At 37.9% G+C, this 27,129-nt stretch overlaps 1 protein-coding gene across 1 annotated transcript in view; it reads left to right on the top strand.

Annotated features, from left to right (window-relative positions):
• Window positions 1-763: 763 nt before the first annotated feature.
• RNF17 (ring finger protein 17) overlaps window positions 764-27,129 on the top strand; it is a 46,929-nt gene continuing 20,563 nt past the window's right edge. The window contains exons 1-15 of the mRNA XM_082014854.1: window positions 764-1,375; window positions 2,195-2,366; window positions 3,742-3,818; window positions 9,683-9,722; window positions 9,882-9,957; window positions 13,827-13,988; window positions 14,932-15,121; window positions 15,557-15,722; window positions 17,046-17,236; window positions 18,279-18,417; window positions 18,906-19,059; window positions 19,765-19,880; window positions 22,285-22,405; window positions 23,141-23,258; window positions 26,533-26,754. Of these exons, the coding sequence (XP_081870980.1) occupies window positions 1,275-1,375; window positions 2,195-2,366; window positions 3,742-3,818; window positions 9,683-9,722; window positions 9,882-9,957; window positions 13,827-13,988; window positions 14,932-15,121; window positions 15,557-15,722; window positions 17,046-17,236; window positions 18,279-18,417; window positions 18,906-19,059; window positions 19,765-19,880; window positions 22,285-22,405; window positions 23,141-23,258; window positions 26,533-26,754 (2,045 nt within the window). The 5' untranslated portion in view covers window positions 764-1,274. The remainder of the gene's footprint in view (window positions 1,376-2,194; window positions 2,367-3,741; window positions 3,819-9,682; window positions 9,723-9,881; window positions 9,958-13,826; window positions 13,989-14,931; window positions 15,122-15,556; window positions 15,723-17,045; window positions 17,237-18,278; window positions 18,418-18,905; window positions 19,060-19,764; window positions 19,881-22,284; window positions 22,406-23,140; window positions 23,259-26,532; window positions 26,755-27,129) is intronic.

Here is a 27,129-nt window from a genome sequence, read left to right as displayed (position 1 = left end):
AAATATTTTACTTTTTTATAGGCTGCAGTATTGCCATTTTTCAATCTTGCATTTTTTCTTTCCTCTGTATTAGCTTTATTTTGCTTTTCCTTCACGTACTATCTTTTCATTTGTTTTTTGTGTATATGTGTGTGTATGCAAATAAATTGCATGTATTACACAAAAAAATTGATAATCCATGTTTCAGAACTACTACAATGTAAATGTTCTCAGTAATTCAGGTGAGCTAAGTATTTTGGTCCTGTTTGCAACTTCAGAGCTGCTCAGAGCCTTACGCAGATAGTCACCCACATCAAGTGCCTCTTTGTCAAAATGGCAAGTCAGTATAGCCCATCTTGTCTTTTAGTCATAGAAGCAACTTTATATTCATTGTCAAATCTTTCCCCAGGACAGCAAAACTATGGAAGATATTGATGAAGCTTTGTGCATAGCTATGTGTAATCTCAGCCACTTACATGATGCAGACGAGGTGGGTGAAAATAAGTTCAATAAATCATGAAATATTGAATCCTATGCTTGATTGAAGCTTTTTGTTATGAGTAGTCACATGCTATTTAAACATGCTTTTACTGCCTTCATTTTGACATGTCCTCTGTCCTTTAACTGTTGGTGCTATTTCTATGAATATACAGCTTTAAACTCCAGACTGTAGTCTGTACAGGAGTACACGAGCCTATGCATAACTTAAAATTACGAGGTCAGTCCATGTGTTTAGAAGAACCATATAGAAGCCAGTCTTCAAGTACTAGTGACAAAACTGATGCTTACCCAGAGGAAGAATCTGTTTGGTTTTTGTTGGGTTTTTTTGTTATGCTTACAATGAGTTTTAAGAAATAGTAGAAATTTTAGCATGCTACTTACCTGTGTATGGTGCTATATTAGAATGTCATGTCAGGAAAGTGAGGCAGTGGGCCCAAGATCTATGTGTTTCTTGCTTCATAGGCCTAAAGCCTTCAGTTGGTGTGAGGATCCAGTCAGTGAGAGCTGACTAGAAGTTAGAGAAAAGAAAGGCATTAATGAGATACAATTTTTCCCCCATTATATTATATAGTCATCCTCTGATTTGCCTTTTTTTGCCCTTTTTTTCTTTTTTTATAGCAACCACAGTGTGGTTTAGTGTTACTCTTTCTGCTGGAGTACTGATCACTGTCTTGCTGTTGTGTTTCTGCTCTGTTCTGTATTAAAAAAAAAAAAGAGAAGCAATGTGAAAATAAATAATAATAATGAATAACGAAATACTAAATGCCATGTTTATTCAATACTGAATGAAATAGATGCTGAAATACTTGGAATTGAAAGTGAAGCAGGAAGGCGACAAAGTTGCAGAAACTGCAGATAGAACATTTGATGAACTTATTACTTCTCTCCTGTCAAGGTAGTAATCTGTTTTGTAGGATGGCGGGGGTGAGTTGTTTTTATCAAGAAGTTGTTTCTGGGTCAGATAAAAGGATTCTAAATAAAATTTCAGTCCTCCTTGTAGCAGTATTTCGTAATGGTCTTCAGTTTTTGTGCAATATTTTTGCCCTTTCATACTGGCATCTTCGGAGCTGGTGTGTATTATTGGAAAACGCTAGTGTATGCAGCCTCTGCTCCTTAAAAAAATAATTTTTTAGTAGTCTTAATTATGTTAGTTTTCTGAAACAGCTCAATTATGAGAGTTTTGCGGTGGATGATCAGTTTAACAGCAAGAATTTTTTTTTTTTTTTTAAATTGACTTTCTGCAAATTTTCAAGCTGATAGAAGCCCAAGGAAGCCTTATGTCTTCATTTTCAGAAATCTTTGTATCTTCAGATTGGGGAGGTGGAGGGCGGGTATTGAAGCTTAGGATTCCAGAAGAGCCTCTGAGAAGGGGGCCTCATATCTTAATAGCCTGAGTTGTGAAATCCAGCTGTTTAGTTTTCAGTTGGATGTGTATGGAAATATCAGGAGGCTTGAATGGAGGAATGCTTTGAACATTTAACAAAAAAATGCTTCTCCAAACAAAGTGGCTTTTCAATGTGAACCCTTAACTTTTGTGATTCTTCTGATTACGAAGTGGGTTTTCCATGCTTTCCACTTCCTGCTGTTGAGGAAAATTTCTGTGTGAGATATATTTGCTTTGTATTGTGATGTACCTGACAATTGCGTGTTGAAGTTTGAATCTGTACAGCTGAGTACAGATTTTTCAGAATGAAAAGTAATGTTTTTAATACAGGAAAAGGATGTTGTGTGCAGAATTACTGAAGAGCATCAACAACTACAGTGCTGGTATTGCAGAAGCTAAGGAAGTCATTGAAGAGAAGAAAGAATGCTTGACTGGTGCTATTAGGATTGCAAAGGAATTAAAAATTACACCTTCTATAAGAACCTATTGTGATCTCCCTCAGGTAGTTACATTTTTGCACTATGAAATAATTTATTTTTAATGAATACATTCAAATTTGGATTGAAAGTTTCTGTGATCCATCTTTCACATTGCTGACTTCAATACTGAGAGTTTTGCAGTAATGTATTCTTACCCCACCTCTACACAGACACAGAGTTTATATTTGGTCTTGGTCACAAATTAGGGTCTGGTGACTGATGTGAAACCAGAAGGATGGTTCTTGCCTTGAAGATCTTGCTGTCTGAAACAGCAAATGGAGGGGGAGGACAGGAGAACTGTGACACAGTAGTGATGAGTGAAAGGGCAGCGTTTTCAGCACTCTCAAACCTTTTCCATTCCAGAGCTCTCCAACCTTTTGGCTGAACTACTCCAGAATTAATAGCCATGTTCTCCTGATCCTCTTGGTCCCAGGCTTTTACTTGCATTCTTCCTCCCCGTCATGTCTGATGTTCATAGAAACACATGCTACCTGCCATGCTGTATCAGACCAAAGGTCCTGCGAAGTCTCCTGTCTCTGACAACAGAGAGGAAAAGATGCTTGGAGGAAGAATTTAAGAACCTGGTCATTTAGTGAGATTGAAGGGCAAGGATTTTATAATGGGTAGGATACATCAGGGTCATTACACTGAGTAAACATTACCTCATTGTGTCATAAGCTTGTGTAACGCTTCCTTGATGTCTTCATAATGCTGGTGGCTGTGTGTGTACATACATACATTATATGTATTTATTCATACACAATGGCAGTGAGTTCCACGTTTTAATATTTAAAATGTGGTGTACACAAAATAGCAGCTTCTGTTCTTTCTAAATCTGCTACCCAGTTATTTCATTTGGAGCCTTTGGAGTCCTTGTGGTGAGAAAGCTGATGAATAACTTGTATCATCATTCCTTGAAATAGTGTGATTTTATTTTTTTTTTTTTTTTAGACTGTCATGTTCCCTGCATCCAGTTGTCACTTTCTATATGAAGAAACTAATTTTTCTCATCTGACCCAGAAAAGAAGTCTGATTCCACCTTTTTTTCTGTTACTTGCCTCCATCTTGCCCACTGTGACTTTTGGGAGCTAGCACCCACCACTGTCCTCCCACAGGCCTACCTTCTTAGAAGTTACCTTCTCAGTAGCTGTTGGTACAAAAGGAAAATCTGACTCCTGCTTCTGTGTACATGGTAGCATTACAAAATCCCAAACCATTAGGTCTTAGCAATGTAAGAAGACATAATTGAGACTTGGCTATTGGCTGCTAATGAGTAAACTCTTCAAATTTTTTCTGTAAAATTAAAAATGTTGTACTCTGACTTTGTCATGTTGTAGGTAATAGCTGCCTGTCTGTTTTTTGTATAATAGAAGCTAAGACTGTACTTCTCAATTTCAGGTTATTTATAATTTAAAGTTGTCAGTTGAGGCTGAGCTCTCAAGAGTGAATAGTTTGAAGGAAAAAATATCTCCAAGGTAAATGACTGGAGTGGGAAGTATAGTGGGAGGTAAATGGATGCGCTGGTTATCTTAATTACAAAAACTGTTCTTACAACAGTTAAACAGCAAAAATGGAGCTGCTTCATGCGCATTTTACTGAAAAACTACTAGTTCAGATGTATCTAAACTCATCACTGTCATGGTTTAGCCCCAGCTGGAAACTAAGCACCATGCAGCCGCTTGCTCACCGTGGGACGGGGAGAGAATCAGAAGAGTAAAAGTGAGGAAACTCATAGGTTGAGATAAAGACAGTTTAATAGGTAAAGCAAAAGCTGCGCACACAAGCAAAGCAAAATAAGGAATTCATTCACCACTCCAGGTGTTCAGCCATCTCCAGGGAAGCAGGGCTCTGTCATGCGTAATGGTTTCTTGGGAAGACAGATGCCATAACTCTGAACACCCCTCCACCCCTTCCTCCTTCTTCGTCCCAATTTTATATACCGAGCATAATGTCATATGGTATGGGATATCTCTTTGGTCAGCCCGGATCAGCTGTCCTGGCTGTGTCCTCTCCCAGCTTCCCGTGCACCCCCAGCCTTCTTGCTGGCAGGCCAGCACGAGAAGCTGGACTGTCCGTGACTACTTAGCAACAACTCAAAATATCAGGACATTATCAACATTTTCTCATCCCAAATCCAAAACATAACCTCACACTAGCTTCCATGAAGAAAATTAGCTCTATCCTGGCTGAAACCAGGACAATCACTAACGCGCTGTAGCCTTCATCTGAGGCATTGGGGAGAAAGCATGTACAATTTGCTGCTATGTAAACAAATATATATGTATTTTAAAAATTCTTGACAGTCTTTGCCACTTTTAAACTTCCTCTCCTTCCCTTATAAGTAGAAATAAATTGGGAAATAATGGCTTAATTTTTTTTAATTATTTTTTTCAAATTAATCCAATTCTCACTTTCAGGAAAGACACTAATGCTTTTAGGGACACTGATGTCTAAGAAGAAATTTGTGGAATATCCCAGTTACCATTTTGCCCTCATTGGAAGTGACCAATGTGATTTCTATACCAAAAATGAGCAAAAAAAAAAAAAAAGTGTCATGGCTGTGGTACAGCTGATCCTGTGCAGCTTGGTTGTGAGGCTGGCCAGAGTAGTGTAATCGTAGTGTAGAAAGGCCACATTCAGGAATGATGAAGGAGGGACAGAATGAAGATGGTGTTAGTTTGGAACATCTTGGGGATCCCATTATATTTCACGACTATTCTGGGGAATAGAGTGGTTGTGTGCTATCAGATTCTAACTGGCACAGAGGAATGAAGCTCAAAGTTGTTTACTAGCATGCAAAGTCTGAAAAATTACCATAGAATCACTTAGGTTGGAAAAGACCCTTAACATCATCAGCACTAAACCATGTCCTTAAGCACCATGCCAACACATCGTACATCACCGAATCATAGAATAGTTTGGGTTGGAAGGGACCTTTAAAGGTCATCTAGTCCAACCCACCTCCAGTGAACAGGGACATCTTCAACTACATTACGTTGCTCAGAGCCCCGTCAACCTGATCTTGAATGTTTCCAGGGATGGGGCATCTGCCACTTCTTTGGGCAGCCTGTCCCAATGCTTGACAAAAGTTAAAACTCATCCTGGCATGTTAGTTGAGTCATTAGAATATGGGTAAAGGAATCTTTAAAATCATCTTTTAGTAAACTTAGTGACTTGGTAGGTAGGGCCTATTTTGAAGATAATGTCAGTGGTGAATGAGAATTTCAGAGAACACTATTTAAATGCCCAATGGCAAACTCTCCCAACCTAGAAGAAAATGAAAACATTACAAAATCAAATTTGTTTCCATTGGAAGGCCTTTTAAGAACTTGAACGAAATAGGGGGGAAAAAATCTGATGGAAGGATGAGTATAAAGGCCTCACATACTGGTGCCATTCCACAAATAATGCCAAAGGTGAAAAAAATCACAGCTAGGAGGTGCATAGGAGTTGAAGCACATTCCGTATACATAAAATACTGTAAGACAAAGGGTAGATGCTTTCTTGAATGGGTAGAGGGGAAGAGAAATTATGTTCAGTACCGCTTACACTTCAGTTTTCACAATTTGTTCATCATTGTAACTGGACAGCAAATCTAAGAACTTGATTGAATGAAGTTACATTTTCTGGTAGCCTAAACTGTCAAACTACTTAAAAATATTTTGCTAGCTTTCATCAGTAAAGGAAAGAGCTTTTTTGATATTTGAAAAGTCATGTCAGTCAGGTGAAGTCACTAGGAAAATTGAAACATTGCACCCATTTTTAAAAAGGGTAGCAAGGAGGACCCTGGGAGCTACTGGCCTGTCAGCCTCACCTCTGTGCCTGGGAAGATCATGGAGCAGAGCCTCCTAGAAGCTATGTTAAGACACATGGAGGGCAGGGAGGCAATTGGAGACAGTCAAGCATGGCTTTACCAAGGGCAAGTCCTGCCTGACCAATGTAGTGGCCTTCTAGGATGAAGTGACCACATTAAGTGAACAAGGAAAGAGCTACAGATGTTGTCTGTCTGGATTTCTGTAAGGCCTTTGACAAGGTCCCCCACAACATCCTTTTCTCTAAATTGGAGAAATACCGATTTGATGGGTGGACTGTTGGGTGTATGAAGACTTGATTGGATGGTCACATCCAGAGGGTAGTGGTCAATGGCTCAATGTCCAGATGGAGATAGGTGACAAGTGATGTCCCTCAGGGGTCCGTCTTGGGACCAGTACTCTGTAGTATCTTCATCAATGACATAGAGAGTGGGATGGAGGGCACCCTCAGCAAGTTCGCAGACGACACCAAGCTGGTGCAGTTGACAGGCCTGAGGGTCAGGATGCCATCCAGAGGGAGCTGGACAAGCTTGAGGAATGAGCCCGTGTGAACCTCCTGAGGTTCAACAAGGCCAAGTGCAGGGTCCTGGCAGCTGGGTTGGGGCAACCCCTGGTATCAATACAAGCTGGGGGATGACGGGATTGAGAGCAGCTCTGCCAAGAAGGACTTGGGGGTACTGGTGGATGAAAAGCTGGACATGAGCCGGTAATGTGCACTTGCAGCCCAGAAGGCCAACCATATCCTGGGCTGCACCCAAAGCAGCGTGGTGAGCAAGTCGAGGGATGTGATTCTGCCTCTCTACTCCGCTCTGGTGAGACCCCACCTGGAGTCCTGCATCCAGCTCTGGAGCCCTCAGCACAGGGAAGACATGGAGCTGTTGAAGCACATCCAGCAGCAGGGCCACAAAAATGCTCAGAGGGATGGAACATCTCTCCTGTGAGGACAGGCTGAGAGAGTTGGGGTTATCAGCTCCAGGAAGACCTTAATGCAGCATTCCAGTACTTAAAGGGGGTTATCAGAAAGATGGGGACAAACTTTTTTGTAGGGCCTGTAGCAATAGTACAAGGGGTAATGGTTTTAAACTGAAAGAGGATAGATTTAGACTAGATATAAGGAAGACATTTTTCACAATGAGCGTGGTAAAACAGTGGCAGAGGTTGCCCAGAGAGGTGGTAGGTGCCCCATCCCTGGAAAGATTCAAGGTCAGGTTGGACAGGGCTCTGAGCAACCCGCTCTATTTGAAGATGTCCCTGGTCCTTGCAGGGGGCTTGGACTAGATGGCCTTTAAAGGTCCCTTCCAACCCAAACTATTCTATGATTCTACGAAAAATGAACAGAACAGGAACTTAGGTTTTGGACTTCAGCTAGTTTTGTTCTTCAGGGCTGTTGGTGAATTCCTTTTTTCCATGCAGAATAATTTGTTGAACTAAACTGAGTTGTCCTGGTTTCAGCCAGGATAGAGCTGGTTTTCTTCACAGAAGCTAGTGTGAGACTGTGTTTTGGATTTGGGATGAGAAACTGTTGATAATGTGCTGATGTTTTGGGTTGTTGCTGAGCAGTCAAGGACAGTCCAGCTTCTCGTGCTGGCCTGCCAGCAAGCAGGCTGGGGGTGCACGGGGAGCTGGGAGGGGACACAGCCGGGACAGCTGACCCAGACTGGCCAAAGAGATATTCCCTACCATCCGACATCATGCCCAGTACATAAACTGGAGTTGGCTGGGGGGCAGAAATCGCTGCTCGGGGACAGGCTGTCGATCACTGGGTGGTGAGCAATCGCTGTACTGGGCATCGCTTGTTCTTGTGCATTCCTGTGTTGGTATTATCATTGTTGTTTCCTTCTTTCTTTCTGTCCTATTAAACCGCGTTTATCTCAACCCACGAGGTTTTTTTCCTAATTCTCTCCCCCGTCCCACTGAGGGAGGGGGAGTGAGTGAGCGGCTGCGTGGTGCTTAGTTGCCGGCTGGGGCTAAACCACGACATGAGTATAGGTGTGAAAACTCAGTAAGTGTATGTTGGACTACTACTCTGTGCATGAGAGAGAAAGCAAATGGCAAGAGAGTGTTTAAGTATGAATGTGATGATAAATGAGAAACCGAATCTGTTGTTAATAGGAGTAGAAAAATGAAACCAGAGTGGGTAATTAATCTCTTAATCTGCCCCTCTATTAATATTGTGCTGAAAAATATCACACATCTCAAACTGTCAGAGTGAACTAGATACTCATGTCACTTTCTGTAATGTTTCTTCTCTTCTCTCGAGATTCTTCCTAAACACTGATGAGATTACATCTTTGTTAAAAAATTTGGGCAAGATTGAATGGGGAACAACGGGGCAGTAAGTATTTTTTTAATAAAGAGGATAGATACAGTAACTTACCTGTTCTTCTAGTGGTTAAATATTTATTGGAGATTAAAAATTGTTAAAGTTCTATGTATCTTTTAAAAGTCTATATATGCTTATGTGTTTCTAAGAGTATAATGAAACAAAGCAAAGCTTCAGATGCTGGTATTTCAATCAACAGTTAATCCAGTTAGTGTTTCAGTTCTGACATTTCAGATTTACTTGTGTTTCACCCAACTGAATTTCACTGTATCACTTCAGTTAGCAAGATTTTTTGATGCTCTGTGCTTTTCAGCTTTGGCTGGCTTTTAATGATACAATCTTAGAATCATTTAGGTTGGAAAAGACCTGTAAGGTCATTTGAGTCTAACCGTAAACCTAACACAGCCAAGTCCACCACTAAACCATGCACCACGTCTACACATTCGTAGTACACATAATAGAGATATTTTATCATTTCAGCATATGAAAATTACTTCATATAAGTGTACATAAATCTCTAAACAGCAAATACTGAAACTTGTAGTATTTCCACTTCACAGTCTAAATATTGATTGCATCAAATGCCAAAAGAAATTACTTAAGACAGACTTGAACTAGAAAAAACATTATTTTTATTTTAAAAATTACAATTGCTTGTATTTTATTAGTCCCCTTTATTTTTTTTCCCTGCAATCTTTGACAAAAACTTGAGAAGATGGAATGGTGTTGCTTTTAGCACCACAGTAGTTAGCACTGCTTATGTTAAAAAGGGCTTATTGCATACTGTAATATTTGAAAATCCTGCCGATTACAGTGAAGAGTTACTGTTAGTACAGAAGTATCTGATATGCGTTGTGTTTTTAACATGAACATCTATCTACATTATTTAACATTTTTTTTCAAATAGTTTGTATTTGTACCTGTGGTCTCTGATCATTTATGCAGAGGGAGCTCTTGTACTGAGCTGTGCCCAAGAATATGTGCCATTTCTGTGCCAATCCTTTTTAGGTTTCAGAAATAATTTTACTGGTTTTGTTGTCTTGGTGTTCAAAAACATAACACAGTTTATTTCTACCAGCTCTTAGGTGTTTTCTTAACATAGTGATATGTTCTTAATAAAACCTCTGCTTTGACTTCTGTGCTTTTCTGAAAACAGACTGGATTATATTAATTTGTCTCCAAATAGATGTTTTCCCAAATATAGTGAAGATAATGGACAACACAGTCTTATCCTGGATGACAAAGTGGAAATGCCAGGCTGCGATACTCAATCATCTGTAGAGAATATGTTTCCAGCACTTAGCAGAGAAAGTAAAATGAAGGCTCTTGCAAGTAAACTCAGTATCCACAAAGAAGTGAAAAATACTCAAGTACAAGAAACAATGCCTATGATACATCATCAGAGTATTCCTGCTCTACCCAGGTCTCCACCTAGCCCTGATGTAGTAATAGAAGAAATATTTGAAGATGACCTGGAAAGTGAGTTTTGTAATATGCGGTGCTTTCAATATTCCATTGTGAAGCATGATGTTGCTTATGTGTTTTGTATTATGCTGTGTGTTTGTAGTTATACTGGGCTTACATGAATTCTTTAATGACGTCTGTATTTCGCTTTATCTTCCTTTGAGCTAACGTCATTTCTCTTTTGTTCTACTTCAGCCTAGCTTAGTGAAAACGTTCTCACAAGTTCTCTCAAAGAGGGGTCATAAGTTCCTGTGTCTGCCTGGATGTTTCTCTTTGACTCTTAGTTATTACAGTCCCCCTCAGAGTTTCTGACATTGGCTCCTGGAGGATGCTTTTCTGGCAGTTCCCTTGGCTTCCTGAATCTTCTCCCAGGGCATTGTCCTACATTAACTGGCAAAAACAATTAGGTTCTTCAGCTTGTCAGGTTTTCCCTGGACTGTATTAGTAAGAGTAGCTAATAGGTCCAGGAGGTGATCCTTCCCCTCTGTTAGGCTCATGTGAGGTTGAACGTGTAGTACTGTGTCCAGTTCTGGACGCTGCAGTACTGAAAGTCACTGTCATACTAGAGCATACTGGAGCGAGTCCAGCAGAGCCTACCAAGCTGGTGTCCAGGAGATGGTCAGGGATAGGGCTGAAGGCGTTGGGAACAAGCTGGAACATGGAAATTCCAATTAGATAATAGGAGGATAGGTGCATCCCACAGTATAATTAAGATGCTTAACTTCAGAGCGTTCGATGTCCACAACATACCTAGAAAATTTCCGTGATTAGTAATGCTTGGGGAGGATGAGGGAGAGGGTAGGGGTGTTATGTGAGAGTAATTGTGGTAGCATATAGCTGTAATCAAGGTGAAGTAGATTTCAGAGCTTGGGCATGCCTGTCTAGAGTAGCATATTCCAGAATCCCAGTGGACTTCACAAAACTCTTGTCAGAACAAAATTCCTTGAAACTGCAGTGTTACATAAGTTTTGCATGTCTTGAATCTAAGAATTTTAATGATAGTTTTTTAATCTTGGAGCTAGCATGTGGGCTGGCCATGTGCACATAGTCACTCTCTGTGCCTCTGTTTTAGTCACAGCAGATAGAAGAATTTTTGCCTTTGCAGTACCCTTACAATACATGTCATTTCTCTTTACTGTGTTTGCTGCTTTACTACATATGTATAAATACTTAACTAACCTAATTCATTAAACTTTTCTCCTAAAACAATAAACAGAGTTTCCTGCAGAATATCATGCTGATGAACAGAGGAAGAAACTCTTCAAGAAGGAAACACGTTTTCAACATAAAGCTGGTTAGTGGTTTTCCTATCTGGTAAATGCTTTAGTTTACTAGAAGTGACCCATTCTCCAAACAGTGAGAGCAGACATTTGTTGGAGAGTTGGACATGTATTTTAGCATTCTAGTTAGGATCAGGAATGTACTAGGAAGGAGATCTCCTGACCATCCCTAGTTAGCATGTGTTTGCTCACATGTAAGAGCAGACCTGGGGCACATGAATTGATTTCCTTCCAGTTAAAACTAGTCTGGGAGGTGCTTAACAGTTCAGATGTCATTCTTAGCACCAGCAGTTTTGCTCTTCAAAAACACTCCCTCGTCTGCTGTCCTTGCTAATGTAAAGACTATTTGATTTGCCATAAAACCACTTGGTTGGAAGATGCAATACAGGAAGTTGCAAGCAACTTTCCGAAACTCGACATGGCAGTGTTTCTCAACACCTGGCAGATATCTGACATAATGATAGCAGCACTTGCTGTGAACAGTGGGACATGTTTCCTATGTCAGTAGTTTATATACTGAATTTTGAACAGTTGTTGTCTTCCCACTCCATCTATGTTTGGTTTTCTGAATTATGAGTGAACAGATGAATGTACAAAATTGAGAGTAATTTGAGGAAATAAGTTACTTCATCCAAAAATTCTGTAGGCACAGTTTGTGCAGTGCTTTGAGCCTTGGTTATTTTTGAGTGTAAATGGTAATAAAAGTTGAAGAAGCAGATTTGGAAAATACTGCTGCAAAAAGATGTGCCTTATCTAGGATGCAAAATAATATTAGCAAAGAAAAAAGATGAAGGAAATCGCTTTTTTTTTGGTTTGGGTTTGGGAGGTGTTTGTTTGATTTTTCTTTGGGTTTTTTTTAACTTCAGACTCATATAAAGGCGCTCTCTCCTGACAATTTCCTGTCCAATAACTTGCAAATTCACTGGCTGCTCTTAATGCAACTTGACAGAGTTAATTAGAGAATTTGAGCATTTTAAGTCCATAACAAATTCTGTGGAAATAAGTAATTAGCAAAGAAATTCTCCTAATGCCCATACTGAAGTTAGTGTATTGCGTGCTAAGCCTTTATTAGACATCCAAGAACTCACATGGAGAGACAAATACCTCACAGCTATTGCAGTTGTGTGATATTTGAGCCTTTCCAGACACTTGAGTATCTCTCACGTATACACTAAGAGAACAAGATTTTAAGAGATTAATGATCATAGAGTTACTTGATGTGATTGTTTTTATCAATAATAGGCTAAAATACCTATTTTGTGCAATATTGGATCTTTTTGGACCATGGGAAGCTTATTTGAAGTTTGATATAACGAGTTTTTAATTCTCTCTTGCTAGTAGCCTTAGTTATCAGACAAATAATATTTGATAATTTTTTCAAATCCTTTTCAGGCATCTGTGGTCTGTTGGGATTTTTTGTTTGTATTTAGTTTAAGGAACATTCCCAAACAGCTTAAAGACCTCTCTTCTGGATCTATCTGGCTGTAGCGATCCAGAACTGGCCCAGCTCCTGTTACTGGTTTTGGCTGGAGGTATCGGCCTCCACTGATCTAGTGAAGTGGCTGTTAATACATGTTTTTCCTGGTCTACTTAAGACAAGCTAGCTGACTCATTGTATCATTGAAGATGGTGACCAGGGGTAATCCAGAGGAGTTAGCGTACTTAGAAGTGAAATCTTTCAAGTCACTCAGACTTTTTACTCAGATACCATCTTTTCCACTGGAAATGCCCAAGAGTAATCTTGCATTTGTTCTGGACACTCATTTCCTAACCTTCCAAGCACAGTCCTGCGTCCATGCTCAGAATGTTTCAAATGCCGGATTCTTTGTGCCATCTTTTGCCCACAATCAGTTGTAGTTCAGAGATGAGCACAGAGATTGCAGTACTTTAGGATGCTGCAAATCTGTCTGTCTGCTGTGCCCTGATCAGTCATGCAGGTGGCATTGGATCTAAGTGATGCTATCCACTCTTTGCAGTAAGTTTTGTGGTGTAAAATATTCTTGTAGGAATTGAGTTGCTGGACTTCTAAAACCTTTTGACCCATCCAACTGCCTTTGGTGAGTAGCTTCAGAAAGAGAAACCTGCATTTTGGATTCCAGATCAAGGGAGGTACCTGCAGTACAAAGGATTTGGATGCTTTATCAGAAGTACTGTCTTACATAAGGTCATCTTTTGGCTAGCTTTAGACCATTCCGTGATCTTCATGCATTATCACTGAATAACTATACAAAAGTCCTTAGCATACCTGTTCTTAGAGGCAGGAGTCTTAATTTCTCTAATTTGCTTTCTAGAAGCTTCCTATTTCTCTTTAAATAGAGGGAATACAATCTGAATTACTTACTTAAATTCAAGACAACCAGTTTAAGGAGTAGGACAGCTTCTTGGTTTGCAGGGTAGCTTAAGAGAGGTAGTTTGAAAGAGCCGTTTAATCAGAAAGCAAACATGGTAACTAGTTGGAAACAAGCATGAGCAGATGTGTCAGATTAAAAGCTATTTGAGGTAATGTTATCATGATTAATTCAACATAAACCTAATCACATGTCTAATAATATCAGTTGGAGTCACTTGGAGAGTGTTTGATAATCTGTTTTATGTCTTACTCAGGCTCGACAGAACTAGTGTTTGTAAGCCATGTTATAAATCCATGCCACTTCTATATTCGGAGGTACTCACAGAAGAAAGAAGCAGGGGTTTTGGAGAAGAAACTGAAAAACTTTTGTTGTAATAAGAGTTTGTATCTGTTGCCTTCAGATATTTTGGAACTAGGTAAATTACTAATTTCTAAAGGGTCTACATTAGCTTAAAATACCATCTTGCAGTACGTCTTCCTTAGTGTAATATTCTTTTTTCCGCCTCCTCCCTACCCTGCCTTTACATAGTAAAGCAGTCCTTATATGTTCTGGAATCTACAATTAATGCTTGTTGGAAAACTTTGTACACATTGTTCGGTAAAATAGACTTTTATTAAACCATATGAACAAAGCGGTAAAGTAAAGAAGACTCTGCAGTTCTTCTCAGCCTCAACAAATTGAGTGCTTAGAGTAACGAGCAGTTGAAACACCTGGCAAAAAACTTAATGTTTTCCATTAATTAGGTGGTAATTAGGTGGTAATTGCTACTGCTAGTTCTTTCAGTATATTGATTTTAATGACTAGCCTTTTAATGACTAGTTCTTTCATTACTTCAGTAAATCACCTTTCTGTCATACAAGCAACATTCCCTTTGAGTGGCTAGATTTTTTTTTAAAGTTCACTAACTGGATAGAAACCATTCTGGAAGTAAAAACAACTGACAGTAATGCATTGCTAAATCATTAAAATTATTTTCTACTCCACACATTTACAATGTTACTCACTTCTAGAAGGTATTTAGAAAACTGATAAGTATGGAGTAGCTCTCAACTTCAATTTTTTTTTGACGCTCTACTAAGAGGTATAGAAAATTTGCCAGAAATTACTTCATAATACAAGCTAAACACCTTCTAGCCTTACAGACACTGTGTAAATGAATGTGGGGAGAAAATTTCTGGTGGCTATCGAGACAAGGTTTTTGATCTCTTTGTGTCTTTGTTTTAGCAGTAGCGCTCTTATTACCTGTACGGAAGATAGGCAACAATGGAACATTATGCAGAACTGTAATAATATTTCCAGTGTGAAATGTCTACAAATACTGAATTTAGTCTTCCTTTTTTTAATTTGCTTCCGTATAGGTGCCAGAACTTTTATTAAGAGTAAGGAAACCGGAATGTGGTGCCGTGGAACTATCACTGAACTAATTCCCCTAAAAAGTAAAAATGAGAGGAAGTCTTGTGGTCCAATAAGATGCAAAGTTTGTGATATTGCACTGCTGGAAGTATTCCTGATTGATTTTGGGAGCTCTGTAGTTCTAATCTTCTCAGGGTATGTTACAGAGAGAGGTTTTTGTCTGCAATTGTTGTCCTTGACTGTTGTTACTCAAGAGGATCTCCACTAAGAAACACATCCTCTATCAGCTTCACACAAGCAGAATAACCAGATATCCAAATGACACTAATGTTCTGTAAGCATCTATTTCCCACAGGAAAAGTGGCAGTGTGTGTAAGTACACAAGTGTACCAGCCTTCACGTGTTAAAATGTTTAGCTTAATTGCAAAAGAGAACCCATGAGTCCTCAATGTTTAAAAAAAATGCATTTCATTGAGACTTTCTAGTTTTGTTTCAATGACATGACATTATGCCAATTATTGCAATAATGACCATTATTTTAAGTGGGGGGTTTGGTTTTGGGAGTTTTTTGGTTGGGGGTTTTTTGTCTTTCTTTTAAGCTAGTACTGCTTTTATTCCCACTGACAACAGATATGTTCCCACTGAAAGGCCTGAACCTGCTGCTCTGCAGACTATTGAAACAGATGACATTTGTTTGTTTGTAAGGAAGCCTGATCAGCATATTGAGGCAGAACTTGCAGCTGTTCCTCCTTTAGCAGTACGATGTTCATTGAAGGATGTTGTTCCTAAAAATGCAGTAAGAAAAAGCTGTTTGCACTGTTTGAGGAGACTTTTTTTCTTCCTAAGATTTAGTTTGAAGAATTTAAGTGCATAATTTGTAATGATCTTATTCCAGTATAAACAGAAGGAAACTTGAGAGGAGTACAGGGTATATGTTATTTTTTAAAAACAGTTAAATCTTCTCTTCTAAAAAGATGTCTTGCATTGCTTTCATTGGAAAGGAAACAAGAGCTTATAGCAGTCTGTCTTAAAAAGCCTCTGGGTTTACAAATACGTATGTCAGATTTAAATCTCACTACTCTTACTCTAGACATGTTCTTTTGTCAAATTTAAAAACAAATTACAGAACTGATATTCTTATTTCATGGCTATCTGGTAAATTTATGTAAGTAGTAACTTTTAAAAATCATCCAAACAGAGAAGAAGTGGCTTCAGAATTTTTAAGAGAATCTTCACGGGTTGTCCTTTGTTACGTAAAATTTTGGCCATATACTGAAAAATGTTATTCATTCTTTTTCAATATAACAAGAGATAAAGTACTGTCAGCATTTATTCCCTTAGAAAAAGGACATATGTAGCAGCATTATTTTCTTGAATCTTCACTTACTTATTAAGCTTTCGTTATTTTTGCAACACTTACATGGGAATGAGCTATGTCCAATGCAGCTGTGCATTTCTGACAGTATAACTGCTGTTTAGTTTTGGGTTTTCTTACCAGGCTGATGTTGTCTGAAGTAGCTTTAAATAGGAAAGATCTGGAACGATTTTCACAGGTATGGGTAAAATGCCTTCCTTGTATGTTCTTTCATTTTTTTCACACCTAAAAAGCACAGATTTGCAGTGTCAAATGAGAAATGCATTAACTTGATCCAGGAGAAATAAATTCAGGTAGGCTTTTTCAAGGTACATAAAACATCAAGAAAGATGTTGTGGAGAGGAGGAATGTGTAAATTGACCAAACTATGTTGTGCACTTGTATAAAGACACAAAAGATAAGAATAAACTTTCAAAAGAATTGGGAGAGCCAAAATGTAAGTCATGAGATAAAATAGCATACGACAATTCTGGTTTATCTATCAGAGGAATCAGAGGGGATGAAATCTTTAGTCTTTAAAGAAACATGGAGGCAACTGCAACCCTTTAATCTGACTCAGTTTTATACAGTTAAAAACACTTACATGGACTAGACAGTCTATCAGTGTGTTCAGTATTTCATCTGTTCAGATGCATCTGTGCTCCCTTCCTTGCTTCCATTTTATTTTATTTTAATTACTATTTGTATTTTTTGTTTTAACATTCTCTGACATCTTCAGTAACTTTTTCTTTCTTCCTAACACAGAGTGAAGGTTGGGGAGAGGAAGCAAAGACAAAATTTTTAGGAATGGTACATAATAAGGTTGTTTTAATGACCATATTTAGAGAAGAGGATGGTGTTCTCATTGTGGATTTGAAAAAACCTCCATTTAATAAAATAAGCAATAACATGCCAGTGTCTGTCAAGGATGCATTAGTTTTTTTAGACTTGGCAAGGTATGTGTTTTCCTTTAGTTTATGCTCTTACGCTATAAATGATAACAGCATAATACTTACAATGTGAAGTTTACCAAGCAAGTTGTTTTTGCAGTGCTGTAGTAATCATCAGCAATATATGTTGATTTCCTTTTTTCACCTTCGCTAATAATAAGTGGCATACTCACACTAGTCAGGGCTTTATTTGGATAATGAACTTTATTTTAGAAAGTGACAAAATTCAAATTTCTGTACAAGTTTGAATAACAACAGAGTAAAAGGAGAAGCCTTTAGTGTCTACCACAGACAGAAAAACATGCAGAAATCAGCCCTGCGTCTGTTTGATTTGGCTGGTAGGCAGTGACAGGCTACTCAGCACATCTGAACCAGCCACATGATGTGATGCATATAGCACAACAAATAGGAGAAAAAATGACAGGGTATAAAGGGTGCTTGATGTTGGCATTAGGGCAGAGGAGAGCTGCTTTGAAGGGACCAGTGGAAGAAGCAGGAAATAAAGAACATGAGTGTTTTGGTGTTTGGGTACAGGAGTACAGCATGCAAATCTGTAGGAAATTATAGTTAATTTTGCTGCATATAAAGGTCTTTGTTCATATTTGAGCATAACTAGTTATGGTGGTGAGAACAGTGGGAGATAATTTTTTAATGCGTCTGTATTCCTCAGGTAATTGCTTTTTTTTAAGTGAGGAAAAGGAAATCTAAAAGAAAATGGTTTTCTCAATGTAGTGGATTGTAGCCTTTTACTTTTTTTTTTTTTAACAATTTAAATGTATGCTACTGCATCCCAAATAACAAAAACTTTCTAGGAGCCAGCTGCCATACATCATTCTTCATGTGTTACATTTGTGATGGGAGAAGCATTAGAGAGAACTGACTGCACCGACTACAAGAAGGAACGTTCAAGCTAGTCATACAAACATGAATCAAGTTATTTTTATAAGACCATTTTGGGCTTTTCATGGGAAACTTGACATTTGAATATAAAAGGCTTCTTTCTCACTCAATTTTTACTTTATTCAAAATACCATTTTGTTTACCTTAGGTTTAGATCACAGCTTCCCAGTCAGTTAGAAAATAATACCATCTTGCAGTATAGTCCACCTAAGATTCCACAAGAAAGAGAAGAAGTGTCTGTTGTAGTTTGTCACATTAATAGTCCAAGTGATTTCTATCTCCGGTTGGTAAGTTTAGAAATAAGGTCTATTTAAATAAAACTCTGAACAAACATTTTAATGTTGAGCTACTTGTAGTCCATATTAAATAAGCTACAATTTCCATTAACTTCTGTCACTTGTTACAGTTTTAGGATTCCTAGAATTAATAAATGAGATTAATCCTACAATGCTAGATTAATCCTAGATTAGTTCTAGGAATTCTTAGAATTCCAGAAAGTTAACTTTTTTGGTCAGTTTTGTTACATGGTTAATTCCTTTGTACGTGTTTTACTGTTTAGAGTGGTGGTTGAACAAGGCAATATTCAACAATTGTTAGGCTCTTTAATTCACTTTATGTGGGGGAGGACTAGGAAATACATTACTAGAAAAAACGTTCCTTAAAAGAGCAAAAATACCATTAAAAAAAAAAAAAAAACCGAACATCTGGTGTGTATGTATGTGTGCTGGTTTTGGCTGGGATACCAGCACAGTATGTTTTGTTTTTCTTATTTTAGAGAGATAGCCTGGATTCTTTAGCTCTTCCAAAGAAAATTCAGGAGGTATATAAACATGAGCATGGGAATAACTTGGAAATTGTCTACCCAGTTGAAGGCCAAGCCTGTATTGCAAAACAGGAAGATGGGAATTGGTACAGAGCACAGATTATAGGTGAAGTATTGATTCTTTCACTATAATGCTATGTTGCAAAATCAGCTGTGGTACTAGATCAGAGTCACACACTGGATATGAATAGTAACAAACAGCTGTTATTCTTACTAGGCATTCTTACACTAACAGGTTCATCAAGTTAGTAGTACTAATTCATGTTACATTCTTTTGCTATTAATGGAGTGTTTTATACAGTTTTTTAAAATAAAGAGAATTGGTATACTTAATTTTCTATAGATTATTGAAATTCTATTATATAATTATTTTAATTAACGTTTCACTTCCTGTTACAGTTTGAACTATAGATTTGTCTATTATAGCCAACCTCTGAGTGTAACTAGTGTGTGTTAATAATTCCCCATAGTAATTCCAAAGGGGATGTGAGGGTGTACTTGTGCTCATCTCTGTATGGGCAGTGTAGCATGCCTGTATGCTGGCATGTCTACTTGGTATGTATTTAATGTGCTAGTGTCTCATAAAGTGATTAGATGGAAGGCGACCAAAATGCTAACCCTGTCATTTCAGGAACCCAAAAGAGCTGGCTCTTAAAGAATATAGTTTTTGAATTGGGTTGTAGAACATTGGAAAATGTGGTATTTTATGATCATACGGTATAGATGTGGATTTTGCTCTGAAATTCTGGTGCTTTAACCTGTATCAGATACTCATTTTTTGTTTTAATAACTTGGGTTGTTTTTCTTGAAGGGCTGCCAACTCGTCAAGAAGTTATGGTAAAATATGTTGACTTTGGCAATGTTGCTAACTTAACTCTTAAAGACATACGCAGAGTAAAAAAGGAGTTTCTGAGCTTTCCAGAAAAGGTAAAGTAGTGCTTGCCTGGATTAAATACATAAAATTAATAGAATCTCAATGGATGTAAGGGGAAAGAGAGAGTTGTTAACATTCTGAAGTAAATAAAATGTTAAGCACGTTCATTTTCTCATGCGTTTATGATGTGACTTACTAAATATATGTCGGGTGAACATTTGAAAACTCTTGAATTTTTTTTATATCACTCAATTTTAAATGAAATCTAATGTTACCTTGCAGTGAGGAGGTGTATATCCATTGTGTGTATGTGTGTTTAATTCAAGTACCTTCTTTTACTCCATAGTAAGCCAAATTAATTTTTACATTCCTTCATTTTCAGATTACAATCTAATAATGGTATTTTTAAAAAATTGTATTTTTGTTTGGTTTATGGCATTTAAAGTTTGTTGTTTTCCTAGCTTTAGGTATTGTAGGAGTTTCCCCCTTCTGACAAGGAGAAAAACTGAGTGGGAAAGGAAATGGCAAAGTATTGGTGTCAAATAAAAAATGCACATAAATAGAAAATAATTCTTTTTCTTTGGCTGTTCATTTGATAGTTCTGGTTGCCAACCATAATTATGCTAAACTTTAAAACTTCATATGTTGATAGGGGTTTTTTAACCAGTTGTAGGCACCAGAAATAGTGATTGTTGTAACTAAGGTTGGCCAGCATCTTTTACTGAAAATAGGATTTAATTGTTTATATTCTGAGCAGATGTTTCTGGGGAAAGTGTCAGAAAATAATTGAGCCTTTTTTGACAGCAAGGGAGAGGAAACATTCTGAAAAAGGCAAAATGTTCTTCCATTTGCAGTGTCTTAATGCTTCAGATCAGAGCGGCTAATGAATAAGGGTGTTAGGATTTTTGATGTATGTTATCCCATCGTTCCAACTGATTGCTTGTTACTGACTAAATACAAATCCTCAGAAAAATCCATGAAGAGTTTGTCAGCTCTTGAGCACATACTACTAGGCTTCCTGACTTTCAACATAAAAGGGAAGGGGCTGAAGAGTTACATATACAGCTGGATATATGACCACTAGAGAATGGTCTAAAAAAACTTGAACCCATCAGTTGTTGTCAGATTTCAGCATTATTATGCCATATATAGGTTATGGTGAAACACCCTGGCAAGGTGTTTACACTTGAAGTTTGTATAAGAAATAAGAGTTTCCTGTTGGTGTTAGTTTTAATGCAAGTAATAGATCAGCAGGCTTAAGTCTGCTTATGTATTGCTTTGTTTTCAAATATTTTCTATTTTTAAAAAATGTAATTTTTAAGGATTTAAAATTCCTTGAAACATGAATGAACACAAGATTGCAAAATCAAGCATTCAGAAGGTAAATATCAGAGGTGACGTTGCTTGTGCAGGTCTGTCCTGTTGTGTTTAAGTATTGGTCAGTCTTTACATATGATCATGTATTGCATTGCATCAGATGTAAGTAGTTGTTTAAGAGAATTGAGTTAGGTTGTTACAAGAGAAGTTGGACTCTTTTCAGCCTGTTTGCAGGCATTTTAATGGACTCAGATGATACAGAAATTTTGGCCAGGACTGGAATGAGCAGTGCTTAATGTAGTGTTGTTTTTGTCATCCACAGCCCTTTCTTTTAATGATTATTTAACTTGTCATTCAGTCGTCTTTTCATATTCCTGACTGCCTGTATCCTAAGAATATCTGCACAAAGCATTCTTTTTTATATTGTCTTTATTTTCTTTCTCTCCCTTTTCCCTTACCTGTGTTACTCTTCTTTCTTTCGGCTCAATAAACAAGAAGGAGGAAACAAGAACATTCACAGTTAATTTAAAATTGAGCCATAGTGTAGCCACCAAAGTTTGCAAAAAAGATGCTAAACAAAAATTATTTTAATCAAAGTACTTAATCTCCTATGATTTTGCTCTGAAATTCTGGTGCGTTTTGAATACTTTTTTTATGTTTCCTAATTAATCCCTTTCAGAAATCTAGTAGGAATTTTCTAACCTAGGTACTGTAGTACTCTGGTGTCTTTGTGTTTAGTCCTTCAGACTTCTACAATGGTATAGTCATGTTAATCTTAGATGCTTTAGGTCGGGGTTATTACATCATGATAAGCAAAACAGGATGAAGCTTTCCGTATCACCTCTCTGCAGTAATCTTTCCTGATCTCTGCAGCCAATTCTATGCCTAACCATAAAGGCAGGCAAGGAGAAGTGAGCTCTATTTCAGTAGGAATGTGTCTGAATTTGAGGTTCATGCTCAGCTGCCAGCAAGGGGGCATCATCTTAAATCAAATCAAATCAAATAATGGTAATGTGGAACCGGAAGCCAAGGTCATGCTGTCTTGCTGTCCTCCATGAGTGCAAAGCAAAGGCTGGATTTGGCTGTAATGAGATGGTCTTGATATGTGATGGTATATACATAATTTGAGTTATTCCCTAGGCAATCAGGTGCAGGCTGGCTTGCATTGAGCCTTATAAAGGGGCAAGTGAGTGGAACAGAGAAGCCAAGGAAAGATTTGAAGAAGTGACTGAAAATAAACTTATGCTATGTTCAGTTGTTGGTAAGTTATCAACAGAGTATTAATTTTTATTTAAATATTACTAAATCAACTCCAATGTGGAAACATGCACTTTCATATTTTAAATAGTATGTATTTGAAGTGCCTGTGTTCATACTTGCCACATGTAGCTTGGAGTGCGGATATCAAAACATGAACTAATTGGAGGAGACATAACTTCTGACAAAAGCTCTGTTTATGTCTTCTTTTATGGACCACACCAGCATTATGTGATACAAGTATCCAGGTTTATTAAGATGGGCTTGTTTCCAAAAGTACAAGCTATGCTTGACTCTTGCTGACTTTATTGGTAGCTGGGACTGTGATCACTGCTGCTCTAAAAATATCATGGAAAAAAAATAATTTCAGATAAAACATATATGCCTTAGGATTTTTCTCAATACCATTTATTGTTAATATGCAGCTGCTTATTTTTCAGCACTTGTAGAATGGTGGAATGGTGGTTTGGAAGCCATATAATAAATGAATTTACATGTAGCAGTTAGTTTCTTTGTAGAAAAAACATTTGGTAATTATTGGTGTATTTTAAGTTAATTTTATAGATAATGTGCAGAGCTCAGCCTCTACATATTTTTGATGTTCAGAACAAATTATTTTCCAAATCAAATTTAATTTTACAAAATTCTGTCTTTTAGTACCATTTGTCATGCTTCCAAAACTCTAGTCTTTATACTGTTATTGGTTGACACTGATTACATGTATATTATTCATTCACAGAAATTTTAGATAACAACATCGTATCTGTTGAACTCTATGACTCCTCTGCTGTTCATGGAAGAAGCATTAGTATTAACTGCCAGCTAGTTAAAGAAGACCTAGCATCCTACATACGTGGGTAAATGTGCTGCACATAACTTAAAGTATTTGGAAATACTGAATTTGTGTGACAAAATTACTGGCTTTAGTATTGCACCTCCAGTGGCTGGAATTTACCACATTTGGTACATAAATACATTACAAATCACATTCACCAACTGACTTAAGTTACAGAGTGTAACTCGGTAGGTCGGCATAGTTGAATTCTCAAGCTAAATCTTGACTAACATGATGTATTGAAATTGTAATTGATTCAAAAGTTGGAGATTAAATGTTTTCATTGTACTTTTAATGTGCTTAAGTGCCAAATCTTCCCAAGCTGGTTATCATTAAGGTTCCCATTATCTTGTAGTAAGAAAAGAAATATCACTTCTGTGTGCTTAACCTGCACCTAAGACAAGTCATCTCTTTGGAAGGTCGGTTATTAGAAAACAAATACTCAGATAACCAGCTATGACAGCGACAGAAGAGTTAGGAAGCCTGCTGTGAGAGATGAGGCTGATAAGGAGATAACACTGCTGCATTTAATTTGTTGTTTTTTTAAAAAAATAATCCATGGGCTGCATTAATGAAAATCAATAATTACTCTTTCATTAATAATTTTTGAATACTGATGAAAATAAAAAGATTGTTGAAGAGAAAGTTTTGATTCCAAAAGGGAATTCCTGAATTCGCTTTTTTTCAGGAGGAAGTAAATAAGTGGATTTTCATCTCTTAGCTCAGAAATATAAACCTTAGTAACACATTTATTGTACTGGTCACAATTTTTAGTAAGATTTTGTAAGGTTAAGCAGCTTTATTTAAATCTGAACAGCTGAATTGTTTTGTCACTGTCACTGGTGTATTTTGTTGTGTTGCAGCTATACTTAGATGCCTGCTTGCAGCCTGCAAACAAGTGGATATGTAATTTAATATAAGTTGCTGTGTAACACAGATAACTTTAGTAAAATGAATTTTTGGTCACTCTCTCACTCCCCCTTCTTCAGTTGGACTGGGAAGAAAAGAAAAGAAACAGGAGCAAGAAAACTCATGAGTCAAAGACAGGGAAATCACTTACCAAGTTCTGTTGCAGGCAAAACAGACTTAATATAACTTAATTACTAATTGGCATAAATATTTAATTACTGATTCAGGCATTGGGACACAAAAGACAAACATTTGTAGCACCTGTCCTCTCCCTTTCCCAGGCTCATCTTTACTCCAAGCACCTCTCCTCCCCCTCCTACACTCAGGTCACACTCAGTCCCTTCAGTGAGGTAGCAAGCAGTGCAGGGTTGAAGTCGGGGGACAGAATTTTCTCCCTGCTGCTCCTTCCTTCTTGCTCTTTTCTTGCTGTGCTCCAATGGGGGACCTCCACAGGCCTCGGTCCCTTCAGAAGCGTGCCTCTTTCACCGCAGACTACCTTCTGCTCTTCTGACCTTGGTGTTCACGATGGTATTTCTCTTCTGTTCCCTCCTCTCCCTGGTGTTTTCTGCCCTACTTTAAATTAGAGCTGCCATCAGCTTCACTGAAGGGACCAGCCCATGTCCCCTGGAGGGTCTGTTGCAGAGATGTCTGAAACGGGCTGTGTCTGCCATGGGGCGGCACCTGGCCTCTTCTCTCAGAGGTCACCCCTGCAGCCCCTCTCCCTAGCTACCATCACCTTGCCATTTACACCCAGTGCACCATGTCTTTCACTTGGAATGATGTTTCCATTTGTGGGGAGACAAAGGGGTTGTCTTGCGGGGCTTGGGGATTTTTGGCTTTTTTTTTTTTCCAGTGCGCATGGGTGTCCAGCGCTTCAGAGCTCATTTGTCACACTTTCTCACTGAATTTCCTTTGTGAAGATGGATGTCTGCAAAAAGGCAAGAGACTGGTGAATAATTTAAACCTACGTGAGGTCATTTAGAATCACATTTGGGATATGATTACTTTTCCACGTTTAATACTGTTGAGGGATACCCAGGCCAGCTCTAAACTAGTGTAAGACTAGTGCAGGAGAGCACAGTGGTCCACTGAAGCTGACTTACTGACAAGGAAACCTCAGTATCCTTACTCTTGCATTGGGATAGGAAGTAGTCGATACAGAATTCCAGGAAGAAACGGTGGAGTCTGAAGTTCATTCCAAACTGATTGTTTTTTTCTGATGGAGCTGCAATGATAATATTATACTGGAGTTGCTAGAGAAGGAGTTGTAAAACATGTATTTCACTTGAGAGAGCTCTCCATGGCAGATTACCTCTGCCCATTTCATAGTTCAGACTAGTGGTATGCAAGGTAAGTGTACTTATGAGCTATGGTGTTCATTTCTTTCCTGGTTCTACAATTTAGGTGTTTTACCCAGCAGTTTCCAAATACCTGCCTTGGGAGGGTTTGCATAAATAGTTATGTAGTGGATGATTCAATACTTAAACACTACAGAATTTTCTCTCTGATAGAGCAATTTGATTCCTTCCCATGAAGGAAAAGGCAGGTGGTAGATCTCTGAAAACACAAAAGAGTTTGTTCCTGGAGGCCCAGAAATGGCCAGCAGTTAAACTCAAGATTGCTGTCTCCTTTAGTCAGTGATGTTTACAAGAAGCCAGTTCTTTTGCATTAACAGGTGTTTTTTCAAGCTGCAATCTGGTCCATCTCTAGTTGGCACAATTCACACAGACTTGTACTAAGCTGGGCTGTGGCTCAAAATACATACCAGCCAATTCTTGATTGCTGTTGGTCTTTATTCTGTCCAGTTCACACAATTTAAACAAGTTTTCATCAAGGTATTACCATGACTATCCTTCATTTTAGGAAAGTGCTAGCGCCAGTTGTGTTGTATTTGTATCCTCAGGGAATGCTAGAAAGGTAAATGTTTCACTAATGTTAATATTCTTTACTACTGAAAGGAATATTTAGACATCGTAGAAGTTGCATGTTGCAGCTGTCATTCAGAGGCAACATTGCTTTCCGGAAGCATGATATTAGTAATTTTTTGTCTTTTAAGCCAGACACAAACATTCAGCATCCCATTTGTGTCAGGCTTGCTTTTCTGCTGGCAGCCTATATTGTATAGTGCTTTCATCTGACAGTAGAACGTGCAAGGATACCTTCTGAAGGAGAATAAAAATGTTACTATTGTGAGTGTTTCAGAAGTAGCATTTAGAAACATTTTTGTCTTTTGTTGGGTTTTTTTCTGCTTTTCTAAGTTATTCTTTATTTACTCTTCTTCATGTTGAATGATTCCTGTCATGTTAAAGTGTGATTATTGAGCTCTTTTTCACTTTCTTTAAAATTTGTTTAAACTTGCCCTTCTAATTATTTTATATTCTTTACAGGTACACTGAAAGTACTGCTGTAAGGCCCAGTGAAATATGGGATGTTCCTCTAGAAGAAATTCCTGAAACCTCAGAAGCTTTAAATCCTGTAGATGTGGAACCTGTGAATGAAGGCGATTTCAGGTCACTTTCTAAGAAAGAGCTACAAGTGAGAATTAGTCATGTTGTGTCTCCTAGTAAAATTTTTATACAGTGGCTGTCATCAGAAAGTATACTGAAAAGGTACTAAAACGCAAAGAACTTTTCTTGAGTTAAGGCATTTGTATTACAAATTGGTGAAGTACAGTTAAAACAAACTCTTGGTTAAGGTTGCATTTGGCACTGGGTACTCTTTTGAATACTGTTGACTTACCTTGCTTTCTTGTGGAAAGTATGGGAACAAAAGACAGGTTGGCACTATGTTGTGGTTTATTAAATATTTTTTATTCCAAATTAGGTGCATGATCTAACTCCTATTTCAAATCAGTTCTAATGTAGTAAGTATTGGGGCCTGATAAATACAACACTGTCCAGAAAGATTAAATCTTTCTGCTCTTTCTTTTCCCCTCCCCTTTCCTTCATTAGAAATCTTGTTAAATAATACTGGTATCCTAAGAA

The sequence above is a fragment of the Phaethon aethereus genome, assembly GCF_964289735.1.
Source record: "Phaethon aethereus genome assembly, chromosome: 1".
NCBI classification, from domain to species: domain Eukaryota; kingdom Metazoa; phylum Chordata; class Aves; order Phaethontiformes; family Phaethontidae; genus Phaethon; species Phaethon aethereus.
This window is presented reverse-complemented; position numbering and strand designations above follow the sequence as displayed.